This window comes from Pan paniscus, chromosome 8, assembly GCF_029289425.2.
Source record: "Pan paniscus chromosome 8, NHGRI_mPanPan1-v2.0_pri, whole genome shotgun sequence".
In the NCBI taxonomy this organism is placed as follows: domain Eukaryota; kingdom Metazoa; phylum Chordata; class Mammalia; order Primates; family Hominidae; genus Pan; species Pan paniscus.
In genome coordinates this window covers 82,541,271-82,559,590 of record NC_073257.2, presented here as the reverse complement: position 1 = coordinate 82,559,590, position 18,320 = coordinate 82,541,271, and the positions used below count along the sequence as shown (strand labels likewise).

Here is an 18,320-nt window from a genome sequence, read left to right as displayed (position 1 = left end):
GCGAGGCAGTGAGGGGCGTGGCTGAAGTTGTTGAAGGGGGCGGGGACGAGGGGCAGGGCTGAGGATGAGAGTGCCTTAACCCCAGCGAGCGGGAGAGGAGCCAGAGGGAGCGCGAGCTAAGTGAAGGCGGACAAGGAAAACTTTCTTATTGTTTGTCATTGTCGGTTAACACCACTTTACTTGAGCAGACTTGAGTTTCTCATGCATTCCTATGCATTAAAAATGTAATTTTACTTTTAATTGTTCATTATTAATTCAGGCACTACATGCACGATGTACTGTATTTAAAAAATCAAACAGAGCAGAAAGGTTTATGGTGCCACTTTCTCCCAGTTTCCGAACTCCGCTCAACCGCTGTACCAGTTAATTGTGTATCCTTCCAAAGACCATCACTATATACACACATAAAGCAAGATCTAAACATTAGGAAAAGGAAGAAACCAAGAGCCACCCATGGCAACAAGAATGAGTATTATTGTATTAGAGTTAAAATGAGGCACAGGAGAGGGCTTAGACCATGAGGTACCTGAAAAATCTAGATCTGGAACTCTATTCTTTCCTCGAGGGGTTCTCAAACTTTGGGTCTCAGTACCTCTACATTCTTGAAAATTATTGAGGATTTCCAAGAGCTTTTGTTTGTGTGGATTATATGTATTGATAATTATTGTATTAGAAATTAAAACTGAGCCGCTGCTGATCACTAGTGGGATTGTACCTGTGAATAGCCACTGCATTCCAGCCTGGGCAACAGAGTGAGGCCCTGTCTCTAAAAAACAACAACAACAACAACAACAACAAAAAAACAAATTAAAACTGAGAATGTTTTAAATGTTTATTAATTCATAAAATAATAACCTATTACATGTTGACATTATATTTTTTAATTATCTAAAACAAATAGAACAGTGGCATTATTTTATATTTTTGCAAACGCTTTAATATCTGGCTTAATAGAAAACAGCTGTATTCTCATATCTGTTTCTGTGTTCAAGCTGTTGTAATGTGTTGATTCAACTATATGAAGAAAACCCAGCCTCACACAGGTATGTAGTTAGAAAAGAAGGTTGTCTCAGATCCCCGAAGGGCTCTCCAGATCACACTTTGAGAACCGCTGCACTAGGGCAGCACTACTTCTGCCCACAACATGCCCAAGGTGGGACTGGGAAGACACTCATGGGTAAGGCCAACATAGCTACCATCATTCCCATTTTGCAAATGAGAGAAATAAGGGTAAGAGAGGTTGAGGGGAAAACAGCTATTGCTTCACTGCTCAGAGGGTCAAACAGGTGCTTGGCAAGAACATAGACAAAAGAACTTACACAGCCCAGGGCAGGCCAGGGCATTACATGGTACTGATTTTGTGGTGAGTGCCCCAGGAATCCAGAAAAAAAAGTCCCCTGCCTGTCCTGCCATCTGGAAGCTGCCAGAGTTGCAGAGGGCTGAGTTTAACCTTGAAAGACTCTGAGACTTTGGACATGCCAACAGAGACACTTCTAGCGGAAGGAAAGGGGAAGATACTAGTTTACATTTGTGTAGAGCTTACAGTGTGTGGTTGATAAAGTGCATCAGTCCAGTAGGGGCACAGTAACTCACACCTATAATCTCAGCAATTTGGGAAGCTCAGGTAAGAGGATGGCATGAAGCCAGGAGTTCAAGACCAGCCTGGATAAAAAAGCAAGACCCTCCTCTCACATTTCTACAAAAATATAAATAAATAAATAATTATCCAGACATGGTGGTGTGCACCTATAGTCCCAACCTACTCAGGAGGCTAAGGCAGGAGGATTTCTTTAAAAGAGCCCAGGAGTTCAAGGCTATAGTGAGCTACGATTGTGCCACTGCACTCCAGCCTAAAAAGACCCTGTCTCTAAAAAAGTTAGTTAATTAATTAAAAAATAAGGTGCATCACTCTTTGAACTGTCTTTATTTACAAATTTTGGGGGTGTTCTGGGGACAGTGAGGAGGGTCCCTTCTGGCCAGAGCAAGGGTAAAGATGGCACAAAAAAGTTAAGCTGGGCGCAGTGGCACACGCCTGTAATCCCAGCACTTTGGGAGGCCGAGGTAGGCAGATCACCTGAGGTCAGGAGTTCGAGACCAGCCTGGCCAACATGGTGAAACCCCATCTCTACAAAAATACAAAAAAAAAAAAAAAAGTTAGCCGGACGCGGTCGCGCATGCCTGTAGTCCCAGCTACTTGGGAGACTGAGGCTGGAGAATCGCTTGAACCCTTGAGACAGAGGTTGCAGTGAGCCGAGATCATGCCACTGCACTGCAGCCTGGGCAACAGGGCAAGACTCCATCTCAAAAAAAGAAAAAAAGACACAGAGGATAGGACTAAAGATGGGATGAAATGAAATAAAGGAACCAAAGTACAATTTGAAAGTTTTGGGGACAGGTGCTTTTTATTTATTTTGCCAGGCAGCCTGGGGGAAGTGAACAGAGCACAGGTTTCGGAACATACAGACTGGGTTTGAGTCCCAGCTCTGCCGTTTACAAGCTGTGTGACCCCAGACAAGTTACCTATGCTCTCTGAGCCTCATCTGTAATGTGGCAATAACCATGTTACCTCATCTGGTAGCCCTGTGAGTTAGCATATAAAGTGCTTAGCAAATAATTGCCTCTTGACAAAGTCATACTGAAATTAATTGAGGTTTTATTTATTTATTATTATTATTATTATTTTTCGAGATGGAGTCTCGCTCTGCCGCCCAGGCTAGAGTGCAGTGGCGCGGTCTCGACTCACTGCCAGCTCCACCTCCCGGGTTCACACTATTCTCCTGCCTCAGCCTCCCGAGTAGCTGGGACTACAGGCACCCGCCACCATGCCTGGCTAATTTTTTTGTATTTTTAGTAAAGACGGGATTTCACCATGTTAGCCAGGATGGTCTCAATCTCCTGACCTCATGATCCACCCACCTCGGCCTCCCAAAGTGCTGGGATTAAAGGCGTGAGCCACCGCGCCTAGCCAGTTTTATTTTTTATTATTACTATGTTTTGAGTCAGAGTCTTGCTCTGTTGCCCAGGCTGGAGTGCAATGGCGTGATCTTTGGCTCACTACAACCTCCACCTCCTGGGTTCAAAGCAATTATCCTGCCTCAGCCTCTCGAGTAACTGGGATTACAGGTGCCTGCCACCACGCCTGGCTAATTTTTGTATTTTTAGTAGAGACAGGATTTCACCATATTGGACAGGCTATTCTCTTGGCCAGGCTGGTCTCAAACTCCTGACCTCATGATCCGCCCACCTTGGCCTCCCAAAGTGCTGAGATTACAGGTGTGAGCCATGGCCGAGGTTTTTTATTTATTTATTTATTCATTCATTCATTCATTCATTCTGAGACAGAGTCTCGTTCTGTCGCCCAGGCTGGAGTGCAGTGGTGTGATCTCGGCTCACTGCAACCTCTGCCTCGCCGGTTCAAGAGATTCTCCTGCCTCAGCCTCCCAAGTAGCTGGGATTACTGGCACGCACCACCACACCCGGTTAATTTTTTTGTATTTTTAGTAGAGACAAGGTTTCACCATGTTGAAACTCCTGAACTCAAGTGATCCTCCTGCCTCGGTAACTGAGGTTTTAGATTTTCCCATTAGGACCTCTGGTGTCTCCTGCACCTTTTCCTCAATTAAAAGTCAACAGTCAGGCCAGGTGCAATGGCTTATGCCTGTAATCCCAGCACTTTCGGAGGCTGAGGCAGGTGGATCACTTGAGCTCAAGAGCTCAAGAGTTCAAGACCAGCCTGGCCAGCATGGTGAAACCCCATCTCTACCAAAAATACAAAAATTAGCCAGGCACCATGGTGCACGTCAGGTCCCAGCTACTACTTGGGAGGCTGAGGCAGGAGGATCACTTGAACCCAGGGAGGTGGAGGTTGCAGTGCCACTGCACTCCAGCCTAGGTGACAGAGAGAGACTTGGTCTCAAAAAAACAAAAACAAAACCAAAAAAAGTCTATAACTGTCTGGTTTCAAAAGTACCAGCACAAAATTGCCTTTATGCTCTTTTGAAATAAAATGTGTGTGTGCATGTGCATGTGTGTGAGTGTGGTTGTGTATGTGTGGATTCTTCACCTCTAGAAAACCCTAAAAAAGCTCACTAAACTAATTTTTTCACACTTTCTAAAAACTTGCTTTTTTTTGGTAACAGCTTTATTGAGATATGCTTATCTACCGTAAAAGTCAACCTTTTTTTTTTTTTTTTTTTTTTGAGATGGAGTCTCGCTCTGTCTCCAAGCTGGAGTGGAGTGGCGCAATCTCGGCTCACTGCAACCTCCACCTCCCGGGTTCAAACAATTCTCCAGCCTCAGCCTCCCGAGTAGCTGGGTCTACAGGCGTGTGCCACCACACCCAGCTAATTTTTGTATTTTTCGTAGAGACAGGGTTTTGCCATGTTGGCCAGGATGGTCTGGATCTTTTGACCTCGTGATCTGCCCGCCTCGTACTCCGAAAGTGCTAGGATTACAGGCATGAGCCACCATGCCCAGTCAAAGTCAACCTTTTTAAAATGAACATTTCAGTGGTTTTTAGTATATTTACAAAGTTGTTTATCCATCACTATTGTCTAATTCCAGAACATTTTTATTGCCCCCCAAAGATAGCCCAGGAACATAGCAGTCACATTTTCACCAAAATATCTTGAACTTGATGGAGCTTATGCTGATAAATTTTATTTATTTATTTATTTATTTATTTATTTATTTATTTATTTATATGTTTTGAGGCAGGCTGTTCGTCTGTCACCCAAGCTGGAGATTATATCTCACTGCAGCTTGGAACTCCTGGGCTCAAGCAATCCTCCCTGCTCAGCCTCCTAATGTGCTGGGATTACAGGTGCATGCCACTGCACCTGGTCAAGTTTATATTTTTTATTTGTTATTGAATCATTTTTTGAGACAGGGTCTTGCTCTGTTTCCCATGCTGGAGTGCGGTGGCATGATCATGGCTCACTGCAGCCTCAACTTCCCGGGCTCAAGCAATCCTCCTGCCTCGGCCTTCAGAGTAGATGGGACCACAGGCATGTGCCCTGCCCATTTAAAACATTTTTTGGGATCTCACCCTGTTGTCTAGGCTGGTCTCAAATGATCCTCTCAAGTGATCCTCTGACCACCTCAGCCTCCCAAAGTGCTGGGATTATAGGTGTGAGCCACCATGCCCAGCCTCAGGTGAGAATTTAAAGGATAAATCTATTTCTCCCCCATCCCCAGAGCCTACCATGGGAGACTAGGAGGCCCTCTACATGGCCTGAAATGTACAGGTGGATATTATCTCTGAATGAGTTTATCTAGATAGGTGGGGACTGGGGAGCTGCTGATGCAATTGTGACCCCACAGACACAGGACCGTTTAGATTCATACCTGATGTATTTCCAGGATCAAACATGAAAGATATCCCACAAGTAGCCAACCCTGTCTCTGAATTTTTTAAATTTATTGATATTACTAGCGTTTGAAAGAAATGAATGCCAGGCATGGTGGCTCACACCTGTAATCCCAGCACTTTGGGAGGCCGAGGTGGGTGGATCACTTGAGGTCAGGAGTTCGAGACCAGCCTGGCCAACATGGTGAAACCCTGTCTCCACTAAAAATACAAAAATTAGCTAAGCATGATGGTGGGTGCCTGTAATCCCAGCTACTTGGGAGGCTGAGGCAGGAGAATCACTTGAACCCGGGAGGTGGAGGTTGCAGTGAGCGGAGATTATGCCACTGCACTCCAGCCTGGGCGACAGAGCCAGACTCCATCTCAAAAAAAAAAAAAAAAGGATGTGGTCCAGTGTCCCTGACCTAGGGGTATCCCTTCTGCAGTCATCGATTCCAATGTTCAGCCACTTTGGCTTCCCAAAACCCATTCTTTCTAATCACCTGCAATCACCTGCTGCCCCTGTTCCCTCTGGTCCTGTCTTTCCCAGGGGTACAGGGAGGCTGGTTTCCGCCCTCTGTGATGTAGCTACTCATGCTAGATCTGTATCATTGTAAGGATAATAGCCCCTTACATTTAGATAACACTTTTCCACTTCACAAAGCACTTTAACAACAACTAACCTCATTTAAGCTGAGCCACAGCCCAGTGATGGAGGCAGCCTGCTTATTATTCTTATGTACATTTTACAGATGAAGCTGAGGCTCAAAGAGGTTGAGTGACTTCCCTGAGGTCCTACAGCCAGGACCTGGTGGAGCTGGGACTAGAACCCAAGCTCCTGGTTGGTGGTCCTCTGCACTTTCTCCTGCACCTGTTGGCTTCCTGCACTCCTAAAGAATGCGGGGTGTCCATCTCCTGAGCTCCTGAAATATAAGGCAGAGTGTGTTGAGAAAGTGATCATAATAACAGATAGCATGTTTAAGTGTCCAGGTTGTGTCAGGTGCTGTGCTAGGTGTCTTTTAGAGAACTTATCTCTAATACCACTGCCATACATAGTAGGCATTATTATTCCTATTTTACAAATGACGAAGCAGCCTCAGAGTAGCTAGCTTGTCCAAAGTGATCTGCTGTATCTCTAGAAATTTCTCTGGCCTCTCACAGTTGTTTGGAACATGTCACTGTGCCTAGGCTTTGACATCAGGCATACCTTGGTTTAAATGCTAGCTCTAACTACCAGCTTGCTGTATGACCATGAGCTCTGAGCCTGCTGTCCAAAAAATAGGAGGAAAAACTCCTCATTCACAGAGCGCTCTACTGAGGATTAACTGTCAGGCCTAGCCGAGGCTTGGCTGACAGGAAAGGCGATTAAGCACCAAGCTGGATTCAGGAAGGTGCCAGGGTCATTAGGGCTGGAGAGGAGCAGCAGGCTAGCAGTGTGTCTGTCTGCCCAGTATGCTGGAAGGGTCCATGCTTTAGTTTTAGTATTTCCCTCATTTGGAGGTCTTGTCAGGTGATGTCTTTTGTCTGTAGCTGTAGACTTCAGAAAATGAGGTACAGCTTGCTCAGTGTTACATAGGCCTAATAAAGTCATCTATTGAAACCAGTATTATTTTCTGCCTACTTATTACAATTCAACACCTGTCATTCATGTCTTTCTTCCTCTTCATCCTGATATTTAGTAGAAGATTCTTCATGGGTACAACTCCTATAACCCCTGGACTGCAGGTGAAAGCAACCATCGAAGTGGGCAGGATGCTTAATGCCACACCACACCTGGTGGGATGTGCTGGTTTTCATAGCTTGAGCTCAACCAGAGAGAGCACTTTTGAAATGGAAATGCACTGTCATCCAAACAGTGAATGGTGTGCCCTGCCCTGTGCCAGCCACAGCCCAAGGCAAAGAACACTGCATACAGAGCCTGGGAGCCAAGTGCTCACCAAGTTGAGGCAAGAGGTAAGAGGCTCCCCTAGGCAAAGGGGAGCCCAGATTTTTCTTGGGTGGAGCCCAGATTTTTACGATGACTGGGTGGGCACTGTTGGATTCAGGGTGGAAGATGCTGACTTGACTCTTGGGCATCCGATTCTCCATGCAGGCTTTAGACAAGCTACTTGGCTTCCATTTATCCATCAATGAATTCACTCAGAAGTATTTGCCCAGCTCCTGGAATGGCCCTGGCTTTGGGCTCAGGGATGAACAAGGGTAGACCTCATGGAGCTCCCATCTAGCCATGGGATCCACCTGCCTTGGTGACAACTCCTTGCATCCATATCTTCTGGCTGGGTTTGGATGGATAATTCATCCATCCACACTGAACTGGACTCAGAAGCTGTGGGGTAGCAATAACGAACAATGTAGATTGGATTGCATCATCACTCTTCCATGGCTCCCCATAACTCTTGGGATCTTGAATAAGGCCCTGCATGGTCTGTCCTCCTCTCCCACCCTCTCTTTCACACTTTCTGTGCTCCTATTCCTCAAACAGGCCATGCTTCATCCCATTCTAGGGTCTTTGCACATGCTATTCCCTTTACCTGGTTGTTCTCTGTGGTGAACAGACTTTAAGGTTGCCCTCATGATCCCCACCTCCTGGTGCTCACACCCTTAAGTGTGGGTGGGGCCTGTGATTCCAATATGGCAAAGGTGATGGGCTGTCACTCCTGTGCTTATATTAAGTTATATAAGACTCCATCTTGCTAGTAGACTCACTCTAGATTCTTCTGTCATGCACACTAGCTTTAAATAAACATGAGTCCTACAGCCACAGGAAATAAACTCTGCTAAGAACCAAGAGAACTTGGAAGCAGACTCCACGTGAGAACTCATCCCTGGCTCACATCTTAACTGAAGCATTGCAAGGGACCCACTTCTGCAGAAACTGCAATATAATAATTGTGTTGTTTTGGGCTGGGTGCAGTGGCTCACACCTGTAATCCCAGCACTTTGGGAGGCCAAAGTGGGTGGATCAACTGAGGTCAGGAGTTTGAGGCCAGCCTGGCCAACATGGTGAAACCTTGTCTCTACTAAAAAAATACAAAAAAATTAGCCTGGTATGGTGGTGTGTGCCTATAATCCCAGCTACTCAGGAGGTTGAGGCAGGAAAATCACTTGAACCTGGGAGGCGGAGGTTGCAGTGAGCCAAGATTGTGCCATTGCACTCCAGCCTGGGCAACAAGAGTGAAACTCCATCTCAAAATAATAATAATAATAATAATAATAATAGTAATTGTGTTGTTTTCACTGGGTACTGTGGCTCAAACCTATAATCCCAGCACTTTGGGAGGCCGAGGCAGGTGGATCGCCTGAGGTCAGGAGTTCAAGACCAGCCTGGCCAATATGGCGAAACTCCATTGATACTAAAAATATAAAAATTTTTAAAAAATTAAAATATATATATATAAATTAGCTGGGTGTAGTGGTGGGCGCCTGAATCCCAGCTACTCAGGAGACTGAGACAGGAGAATTGCTTGAACCTGGGAGGCGGAGGTTGCAGTGAGCCAAGATCACGCCACTGCACTCCAACCTGGGTGACAGAGCAAGACTCCTTCTCAAAATAATAATAATAATAATAGTGTTATTTTAAACCACTGAGTTTGTTGTTTGAAAAAAAAAGTTGAGCAAATTCATTATTATTTCTTATATGCAGCACAGGAAACTAAACTATTCTCTAATATTCACCTAGTTGACTCCTATGCACCTCTTATAATCCCCTTCCCAGTCAGATTCATTTTGTCAGGGAAGCCTTCCTTAACCTCTCTGCCAAGGCCCAATCTCCTTGTCATAGGCTTTCATGTCCCTGTGTGCCTCTCCTCCACAATGACCTGTCCAGTTATAATTGTGTGAGGATTCAATTAATATCTGCCCCTCCACTAAAATTGTATGTTCTATGAAAGCAGCCTGTCATGTTCTCCACTTTTTCTCAGGGACTAGCACAGTGTCTGGCACATGTAAGGTGCTCAATAAATATCTTTTGAATAAATAAATGATTTGTAGGACATTCAGAGTGAGGAGAAGTGGAGTGATAGGCAGGGGCTGGATTGCTCAGTGGTTAGAGGCTAAAATGGCACAGGGAAAAGTTTAATGATGTAGTCCTAAAAACTCACTGTTTTTTTGTTTTTGTTTTTTTGTTTTTTTGTTTTTAGACAGAGTCTCCCTTTGCCGCCAGGCTGGGGTACAGTGGTGCGATCTCAGCTCACTGCAACCTCTGCTTTCTAGGTTCAAGCAATTCTCCAGCCTCAGCCTCCTGAGTAGTTGGGGATTACAGGCACCTGGCACCATACCTGGCTAATTTTTGTATTTTTAGTAGAGACAGGGTTTCACTATGTTGGCCAGGCTGATCTCGAACTCCTGACCTTAAGTGACCTGCCCACCTTGACCTCCCAAAGTGCTGGGATTACAAGCATGAGCCACTGCGCCCAGCCAAAACTCACTTTTATTGTGACATATCTGGACAACTGGAGCTAAAGCGTGTTTGGGAACACCCTTGATGGGAATATGTTTCCATAAAATAGTCACACTGAGCCACCCCAGGGCTTGGCTTCTCTTGGAAACTCCAGGGTCCTTCCTCCTTCTAGATGTTCCTTCTAGAAGAACATCTTGTATTCTGATCCCCAGATAACTTTCTTAACCATATCCTCCCTATGAGTTCTACCTTCATGGTCAGAGAAGGGAAATGCAGGGGGAGAAGAGAGGGGTGCAATGAGGAGGAGGGAGCTACAGCTTGGCAGTTTTAATAAAGCCCACAAAATGCCAAATAGCTGATAGATAGAAAGGTGAGTCCATGGGGTGCTATGGAAGGAATTCCCCTCAAAATTATTATGTTGAAGCCCTAACCTTCCAAGTGACTGTCTTTGGAAATGGGGCCCATAAAAAGTTAATTATGGTTAAATGAGGCCATAAGGGTAGAACCCTAATCCAATAGGGCTGGTGCCCTTTTAAGAACAGGAAGAGAGGCCAGGCATGGTGGCTCACACCTGTAATCCCAGCACTTTGGGAGGCCAAGGCAGGCAGATCACGAGGTCAGGAGATTGAGACCATCCTGGCCAACATGTTGAAACCCCATCTCTACTAAAAATACAAAAATTAGCTGGGCATGGTGGCGTGTGCCTGTAATCCCAGCTACTCAGGAGGCTGGAGCAGGACAATCGCTTAAACCAGGGAGTCGGAGGTTGCAGTGAGCCGAGATCATGCCACTGCACTCCAGCCTGGCGACAGAGTGAGACTCTGTCTCAAAAAAAAAAAAAAAAAAAAAAAAAAGAACAGGGAGAGAACCTGGAGCAAGCATGATGTGAGGACACAGAAAGAAGGTGGCCATCTACAAGCCAGGAAGACAGCCCTCACTGGAACCATCAGCCAGCACCTTGGTCTTGGACTTCTCAACCTCTAGAACTGTGAGAAAGTACATTTCTATTGCTTAAGCTACCCAGTCTATGGTATTTTGTTATGGTAGCCTGAGCTAAGATAGAGGGTTATCCAAAAGGCTCCATTTTGTGCTATAAAAATAAGGTTGAGAGGCTTCAGCATTCTTAGTCTTGTATTCTCCACTATCTTCAACTGATAGGTAGATAGAGACAGGGCCTCCCTCTATTGCCCAGACTGGAGTGCAGCTGTGTAATCTGGGCTCACTGCAGCATAGACCTCCTGGGCTTAAGCAATTCTCCTGCCTCAGCCTCCCACATAGCTGGGATCACAGGTCCATGCTACCACATCTGGCTAATTTTTTTTTTTTTTTTTTTTGAGACAGAGTCTTGCTCTGTCACCAGGCTGGAGTACAGTGGTGCAATTTCAGCTCACTGCAGTCTCCAACTCCCGGGTTCAAGTGAGTCTCCTGCCTCAGCCTCCTGAGTAGCTGGGATTACAGGCACGCACCACCACACCCAGCTAATTTTTTTTTGTATTTTTAGTAGAGACGGGGCTTCACCACATTGGCCAGGATGGTCTCGATCTCCTGATCTTGTGATCTGCCCGCCTCAGCCTCCCAAAGTGCTGGGATTACAGGCGTGAGCCACCATGCCTGGCCACATCTGGCTAATTTTTTAAAAAAATTTTGGCTGGGCATGGTGACTCACCTGTAATCCCAGCACTTTGGGATGCCAAGGTGAGAGGATCACCTGAGGTCAGGAATTCGAGACTAGCCTGGCCAACATGGTGAAGCCCCATCTTTACTAAAAACTACAAAAATTAGCCAGGCATGGTAGCAGGCGCCTATAGTCCCAGCTACTTGGGAGGCTGAGGCAGGAGAATCACTTGAACCCAGGAGGCAGAGGTTGCAGTAAGCCAAGATCACACCATTGCACTCCAGCCTGGGTGACAGAGTGAAACTCCATCTCAAAAAAAAAAAAAAAAAGAATTTATATATATATAGAGAGAGAGAGAGATATGAGGTCTCACTATACTGCCAAGGCTGTGCAGCGAACTCCTGGGCACAAACTGTTATAAAAGTCCTGTTAATAAATAAGTCCTTCTGTTTCCCATATCTGTCTCTCTGGTCCTCTGTTTCCCACAACAAAATGATCCTCCTGTCTTGGCCCCTCAAAGTGCTGGGATTACAGGCATAAGTCACCACGCCCTGCCCTTTTTGGTCTTTATCTCGTCTGCTGCCCTAGTGCCCCTCACAGAAATGTTGATGTTCCCCAGGTTTTGCCCTTGGTCTTCTTCTTTTCTCGCTCCACACCTCCCTCAGGTGAGCCTACCCACTCCTGTTGCTTCAGCTTCTTCCAGTGGTTCCCAAAATTGTAGCTTCAGCCTAGATTCCTTGCTAAGCCCCCAGCTCAGATATCTAACTTCCTCCGGGTGTCCCTCTAACTGGATGTCTCCTAAATAAAGCCTGCTGTCTCCCCCTGCCAGTTCCCCCCTCCCCTGCATGCCCTCTCTTGGTACATGACGTCACGATCCTTCTGATCATTCCAGCCAAAAACTAAAGGTCAACCTCAATTCCTCTTTTTCCTTACTCCTCATATCTAATCAGTTACAATGACTTGTCTTTTCTTTCTCTTAAATATTTACGTGCCTCTCTCTGTTTCTGTCTTTTCTGCCTCTTAGTCCCATAGGGAGAACCTGAAAGACTGTGACGTATCTGTTGGCTCTGTATGGCTTTAAAAAAAACAAAAACAAACACAAACAAACAAAAACAGGCAAAAGGGAAAGGAGCAATGGATGCACAGGGGACATGTTCTTTTGCTATTTTTTTTGTTTGTTTGTTTGTATTTTTAGTAGAGATGGGGTTTTGCCATTTTGGCCAGGCTGGTTTCGAACTCCTGACCTCAAGTGATCCGCCCATCTTGTCCTGCCAAAATCCTGGGATTACAAGTGTGAGCCACCACATGTTTCCTTAGTCTATTCCATTTATAAGAAATGTTGGTATTGGGAGGCGGAGCTTGCAGTGAGCCGAGATCAGGGGCCACTGCACTCCAGCCTGGGCGACAGAATGAGACTCTGTCTCAGAAAAAAAAAAAAGAAAAGAAAAGAAATGTTGGTATTAGCCACTGTGATTGGCACCAGCTGACATGGTTCCCAATGGTTTCAACCTCCTGGTATTCTTGCCCTGTGTAATTCAGTCCCCTTGAGTGTGGGCTGGACCTAGTGACTTGCTTCTATTGAATAGGACAAGAGTATTTAACCGCTGGATAGGTTCACCTTGCCTGCTGCCTAGACACAGCCGCTTTATCAAGACGGGAATTGCAATGGATATAGAGTAATTCACACAGAGCCGGCTGTGCAGAAGACCAGAGTTTAATTATTACTCAAATCAGTCTCCCTGAACATTCGGAGATCAGAGTCTTTAAAGATAATTTGGCAGGTAGGCGCTTGGGAAGTGGGGAGTGCTGATTGGTTAGAATGGAGATGAAGTCATAGGGTGTTAAAGTGAGGTTTTCTTGCCATCTTCTGTTCCTGGGTGCAATGGCAGAACTGGTTGAGCCAGATTACCTGTCTGGGTGGTGTCAGCTGATCCATCGAGTGCAGGGTCTGGAAAATATCTCAAGCACTGATCTTAGGTTTTACAATAGTGATGTTACCCCCAGGAGCAATTTGGGGAGATTCAGACTCTTGGAACCAAAGGTTGCATGACCCCTAAACTGTAATTTCTGTTTTTTTTCAGATATTTTATCTTTTTATTAAAATTTCTTACTAAAGCCTTCTTACACTGTCTTGATGCTTCTTCAGCTCGGAGATTTGTTCTCCTTTAATTTCCATTTTCTTGACTAAACACTCTAGTTCACATTCTATCTCGTCACAGACTGAATGGCTTTCAGTTTCCTTCATTTGTTTGAGTAGTTCTTGGTGCTCCGTGCTCATTTGGTCCAGCTCATCTTGCATTGCCATCAAAAGTTCAGATAAATTGTCACAAATGGAAATGGACTTTTCTGAGTCAGGAGTAATAGCTTTACACCAGGCAGTTGTTCTAGAAGGCTTGGGGAGACATCTAGTCTCAGTCACGTTAAAAGGTTTCGGAAGGACATGTGGGTCACGATGTTGCCTCATCTTTTCAGCCACAAAAGGCAGTGCTCCAAACTTTGAACAAATTTGCCAAGGTGGTCCTCTCTTTATACATTTAGTTTTCTTTGAAGATTTCTTCTTTTCCTTGGAGTGCTTTAGATTTGAAACTGAAGACATAATTTTACTGATTTCAAGTCCAGTTTGAAGCTCAGAAGCTTTGTCTTGAAATAGCTTATGTTGATGTTCTTCGTCCTTAAGTTTTTCTTCTAAATGTTTAATCTTGTCCTCAGCAGTTTTCTGAGTTGTTGTAAGCCTAAAACACTCTTTTTCTAAGACATCAAGCTTGTCAAGTTTTGCATACAGCTTCATCTGATCTTGTTCTTTTTCCCTCTGAAGCTGGGCCTGTTGTTCTAGGATCATGTTCTTTTCTCGCTCTACATTGAGAACCATTCTCTTTGTATATTCTAGTTGCTTCTCTAGAAGAGTGCAACGAGACTGGGCTGAGCTTAACTGTATACTTACATCTTTTTTCTGCTTTATCAGCTCCTGATGTGACAGATTTCTCTCATTTGTTTCATTCTCTAAGGCCTTCTTATACTGTGCTGCTTCTCTGGAAAGAATGTTCAGGTTATCTTCAGCTTGTGTTCTCTCCAGCTCTAAACAATGCATTTTTTCCTGAAGAGATTTTAAGGCTAAAATAAGAGCTTGGCTATTTGGGCTATGAAGTATCTTAGGAGAGGTAACTTCTAAGTTCGCAGGATGGCAATTCTGAGATGGTTCATTCTGGGTGAATGAGGGAACGAATACTCTTTCTGGAGGTTTATGATAGCTTCCTACTATACTATGCATTAATTCAGAATCCATTATCAAGCAGACGCTCTCAGTCAGCCCCTGCCACCGCTAACCATTGGTTCGTGGGCATCCCCCTAAACTGTAATTTCTAATCTTGTAGCTAATTTGTTAGTCCTGCAAAGGCAGACTGGTCCCTGGCAAGAAAGGAGTCTTTTTTTTTTTTTTTTTGTAGACAGAGTCTCACTCTGTCACCCAGGCTGGAGTGCAGTGGCATGATCCCGGCTCACCGCAATCTCCACCTCCTGGGTTCAAGCAATTCTCCTGCCTTAGCCTCCTGAGTAGCTGGGATTACAGGTGTGCACCACCACGCCCGGCTAATTTTTGTATTTTCAGTAGAGACAGGGTTTCACCATGTCGGTCAGGCTGGTCTCGAACTACTGATCTCGTGATCTGCCTGCCTCGGGCTCCCAAAGTGCTGGGATTACAGGCGTGAGCCACCGTGCCCGGCCACAAGAAGGGAGTCTTTTCAGGAAAGGGCTATTATCAATTTTGTTTCGGAGTAAAATCACGAACTGAATTCCTTCCCAAAGTTAGTTCAGCCTACGCTCAGGCATGAACAAGGACAGCTTAAGGATTAGAAGCAAGATAGAGTCGGTTAGGTGTGATTTCTTTCACTGTCATAATTTCCTCAGTTATAACTTAGCAAAGGCAGTTTTAAGTATAGATGTCACAACCAGGACTGGATTCTAAAAGACTGACTCTGCCTTTTTTTTTTTTTTTTTTCTGAGACGGAGTCTTGCTCTGTTGCCCAGGCTGTAGTGCAGTGGCGTGATCTCTACTCACTGTAGCCTCCACCTCCCAGGTTCAAGGGATTCTCCTGCCTCAGCCTCCCGAGTAGCTGGGACTACAGGCGTGTGCCACCACACCTGGCTAATTTTTGTATTTTTAGTAGAGATGGGGTTTCACCAGATGGGCCAGGCTGGTCTTGAACTCCTGACCTCATGTGATCTGCCCACCTAGGCCTCCCAAAGTGCTAGGATTACAAGTGTGAGCCACTACACCCAACCAAGCCCCTATATATATGTGTGTATATATATATGTGTGTGTATATATATATATATATATATTTTTTTTTTTTTTTTTTTTTTTTTTTGAGATGGAGTCTCCCTCCATTGCCCAGGCTGGAGTGCAGTGGTGTGATCTCTGCTCACTGCAACCTCTGCCTCCTGGGTTCAAGCGATTCTCGTGCCTCAACCTCCCAAGTAGCCGGGACTACAGGTGCACGCCACCAAACCCAGCTAATTTTTGTAATTTTAGTAGAGACAGGATTTCACCATGTTGGCCAGGCTGGTCTCAAACTCCTGACCTGAAGTGATTCACCTGCCTCAGCCTCCCAAAGTGCTGGGATTACAGGCACGAGCCACTGGGCCCAGCCCCAAGGCCCTATTTTTAAGGTTACTTTTTATCTATGGCAAATGATACTATTTTCCACTTGTGGAATGATATAAAATTCCTTTTTAAAAATAAATTTTTTTTAAGTTAAAAAGTGAGTTGAAGGAAAACTATAAGTAAATAATACTATGGTGTGTTGGTAAAGCATTTCCTTCAGAAAAAAAAAAAAAAAGTCATGATTTGTAGTGTGTGCTGATTTCTATGGTGTAAGTTCTTCCACCATGCCTATTTCTAGTAATCCAGGTGATGGCACTGTACCCAGAGCTGGGAAAAAATGGGCAGAAGGAGCAAGCTCCAAGTCTGCACAAGTGACTCCAGCTCACCACTGGGTGGGGCTCAGATATAGCAAAAATCAGGAAGGTGGTATGGCAACAACTGAAGCTTGAGAAATGCTTCTTGAGTCACCTTTGATTAGAATCGTATTTTCCATAGCAGAGCACAATTGCCTTGAGTTCTTGCTAATTTGACTACTTCTTGCTAATTTTCGTAAACCTGCAGTACCTGGCAGGGTAAGAGGGGTGGGCACCTCTCAACAGGCTGAACCTTCTGGAAGAGGTACTGGGGGAACTACTCTTCTGCCTTAGGATGGCAGTGACTTGGAGTTACCTCTAGTTCCTGGCTGTTGGTAGCTCAGCTCCAGGGAGAGGTGTGGCCCCAGGTGGAGGACAGAGTGAGAAACAGGATGATGTGTGGGGGCAGGGTCTGACTCACACCTGTGGAAGGAAGGACCTTCTCGGTTCGTTTTTATTTAAATGTTCCTTCCTCCCTTCCTCCCTCCCTCCCTTCCTTCCTTTTTTTTGGGGGGGGGACGGAGTTTTGCTCTTGTCACCCAGGCTGGAGTGCAATGGCCCAATTTTGGCTCACTGCAATCTTTGCCTCCCGGGTTCAAGCGATTCCCCTGCCTCAGCCTCCCAAGTAGCTGGAATTACAGGTGCCCGCCACCGCGCCCAGCTAATTTTTGTATTTTTAGTAGAGACAGGGTTTCACCATATTGGCCAGGCTGGTCTCGAACTCCTGACCTCAGGTGATCTGCCCACCTCGGCCTCCCAAAGTGCTGGGATTACAGGCGTCAGCCACTGTGCCTGGCCTCTTCTCTTTTCTTTTCTTTTCTGTCTCTCTCTCTCTCTCTCCTTCCCTTCCTCCCTCCCTTACCTCTCTACTTTCTTGCTTTTTTTTTTTTTTTTTTTGAGATGGAGTTTCACTCTTGTTGCCCAGGCTGGAGTGCAATGGCACAGTCTCGGCTTACTGCAACCTCTGCCTCCTGGGTTAAAGCAATTCTCCTGCCTCAGCCTCCCTAGTAGCTGGGATTACAGGCACCCACCACCACACCCAGCTAATTTTTTCTATTTTTAGTAGAGATGGGGTTTCACTATGTTGGCCAGGCTGGCCTTGAACTCCTGACCTCAGGTGTTCCACCCGCCTCAGCCTCCCAAAGTGCTGGGATTACAGGCATGAGCCACCGCACCTGGCAAAGATGATTTTCTTTCAAGAAGTGTGAGATAAGGGCCAATATGAGGAGAATAGAATGGAAAAGGAGAGATTTACGGTTTTATATTGTATTACAGCTACTGCAACAAAGTGCCGCAGGCCAGGTATCTTACCAACAGAAATTCATTGTCTCACAGTTCTGGAGTCTAGAATTCTGAAATCAAGGTATTCGTTGGGTCCTTCTGAGAGCTGTGAGGGAAGGATCTGTACCAAGCCTTTCTCTTTAGCTTGTAGATGGCCATCTTCTCCCTGTGTCTCTTCACATGATCTTCCCTCTATGCATGTCTGCCTGTCTACCAATAACCACTTCTTATAAGGACACCAATCATATTGGATTAGGACCCACCCTAATGACCTCAATTTTAACTTGATTCCTTCTGTAAAGACCCTACCTCCAAGTGAGGCCACATTCTGAGGTACTAGGGGTTAGGACTACAACATATCTTTTTTTTTTTTTTCTGGTGGATGTGGGGTGGGCGCACAAATTAACTAATTAGCAGGCCTAGAAGTTCTTTGATGAGAAGTAGACTCTATCAGGGTCTTCAGTCACAGGAGTTGAGATGCTGACTCTGTCAATGGGATACTGTCCCTTTTACAAGTGCCCTGAGAATTTATCCTGCCCAGTGGGGGTCAGACCCTTCAGGGAATAACCACAGAACAATTTTGTCTTAGCACAAGACTTCCTATCTGCAAGTAATTTGCAAGGATTTCAAACATCTCCGGAGGCTGTGGCCAAGCCCTGGCAAACATCCGAGTCTGTTCAGGGTGTACAGCTTCTGACTCAGGTGGCCAGGCTTGGACCACCTCG

General features: G+C 45.4%; 1 protein-coding gene across 1 annotated transcript; it reads right to left on the bottom strand.

Moving 5' to 3' along the window:
* Positions 1-10,211: 10,211 nt before the first annotated feature.
* LOC100978367 (centrosomal protein CEP57L1-like) lies at positions 10,212-15,676 on the bottom strand. The gene has a single exon (XM_055092942.2). It carries the CDS (start codon positions 14,642-14,644, stop codon positions 13,472-13,474), a length of 1,173 nt encoding a protein of 390 aa, XP_054948917.1. The 5' UTR covers positions 14,645-15,676; the 3' UTR covers positions 10,212-13,471.
* Positions 15,677-18,320: the final 2,644 nt, after the last annotated feature.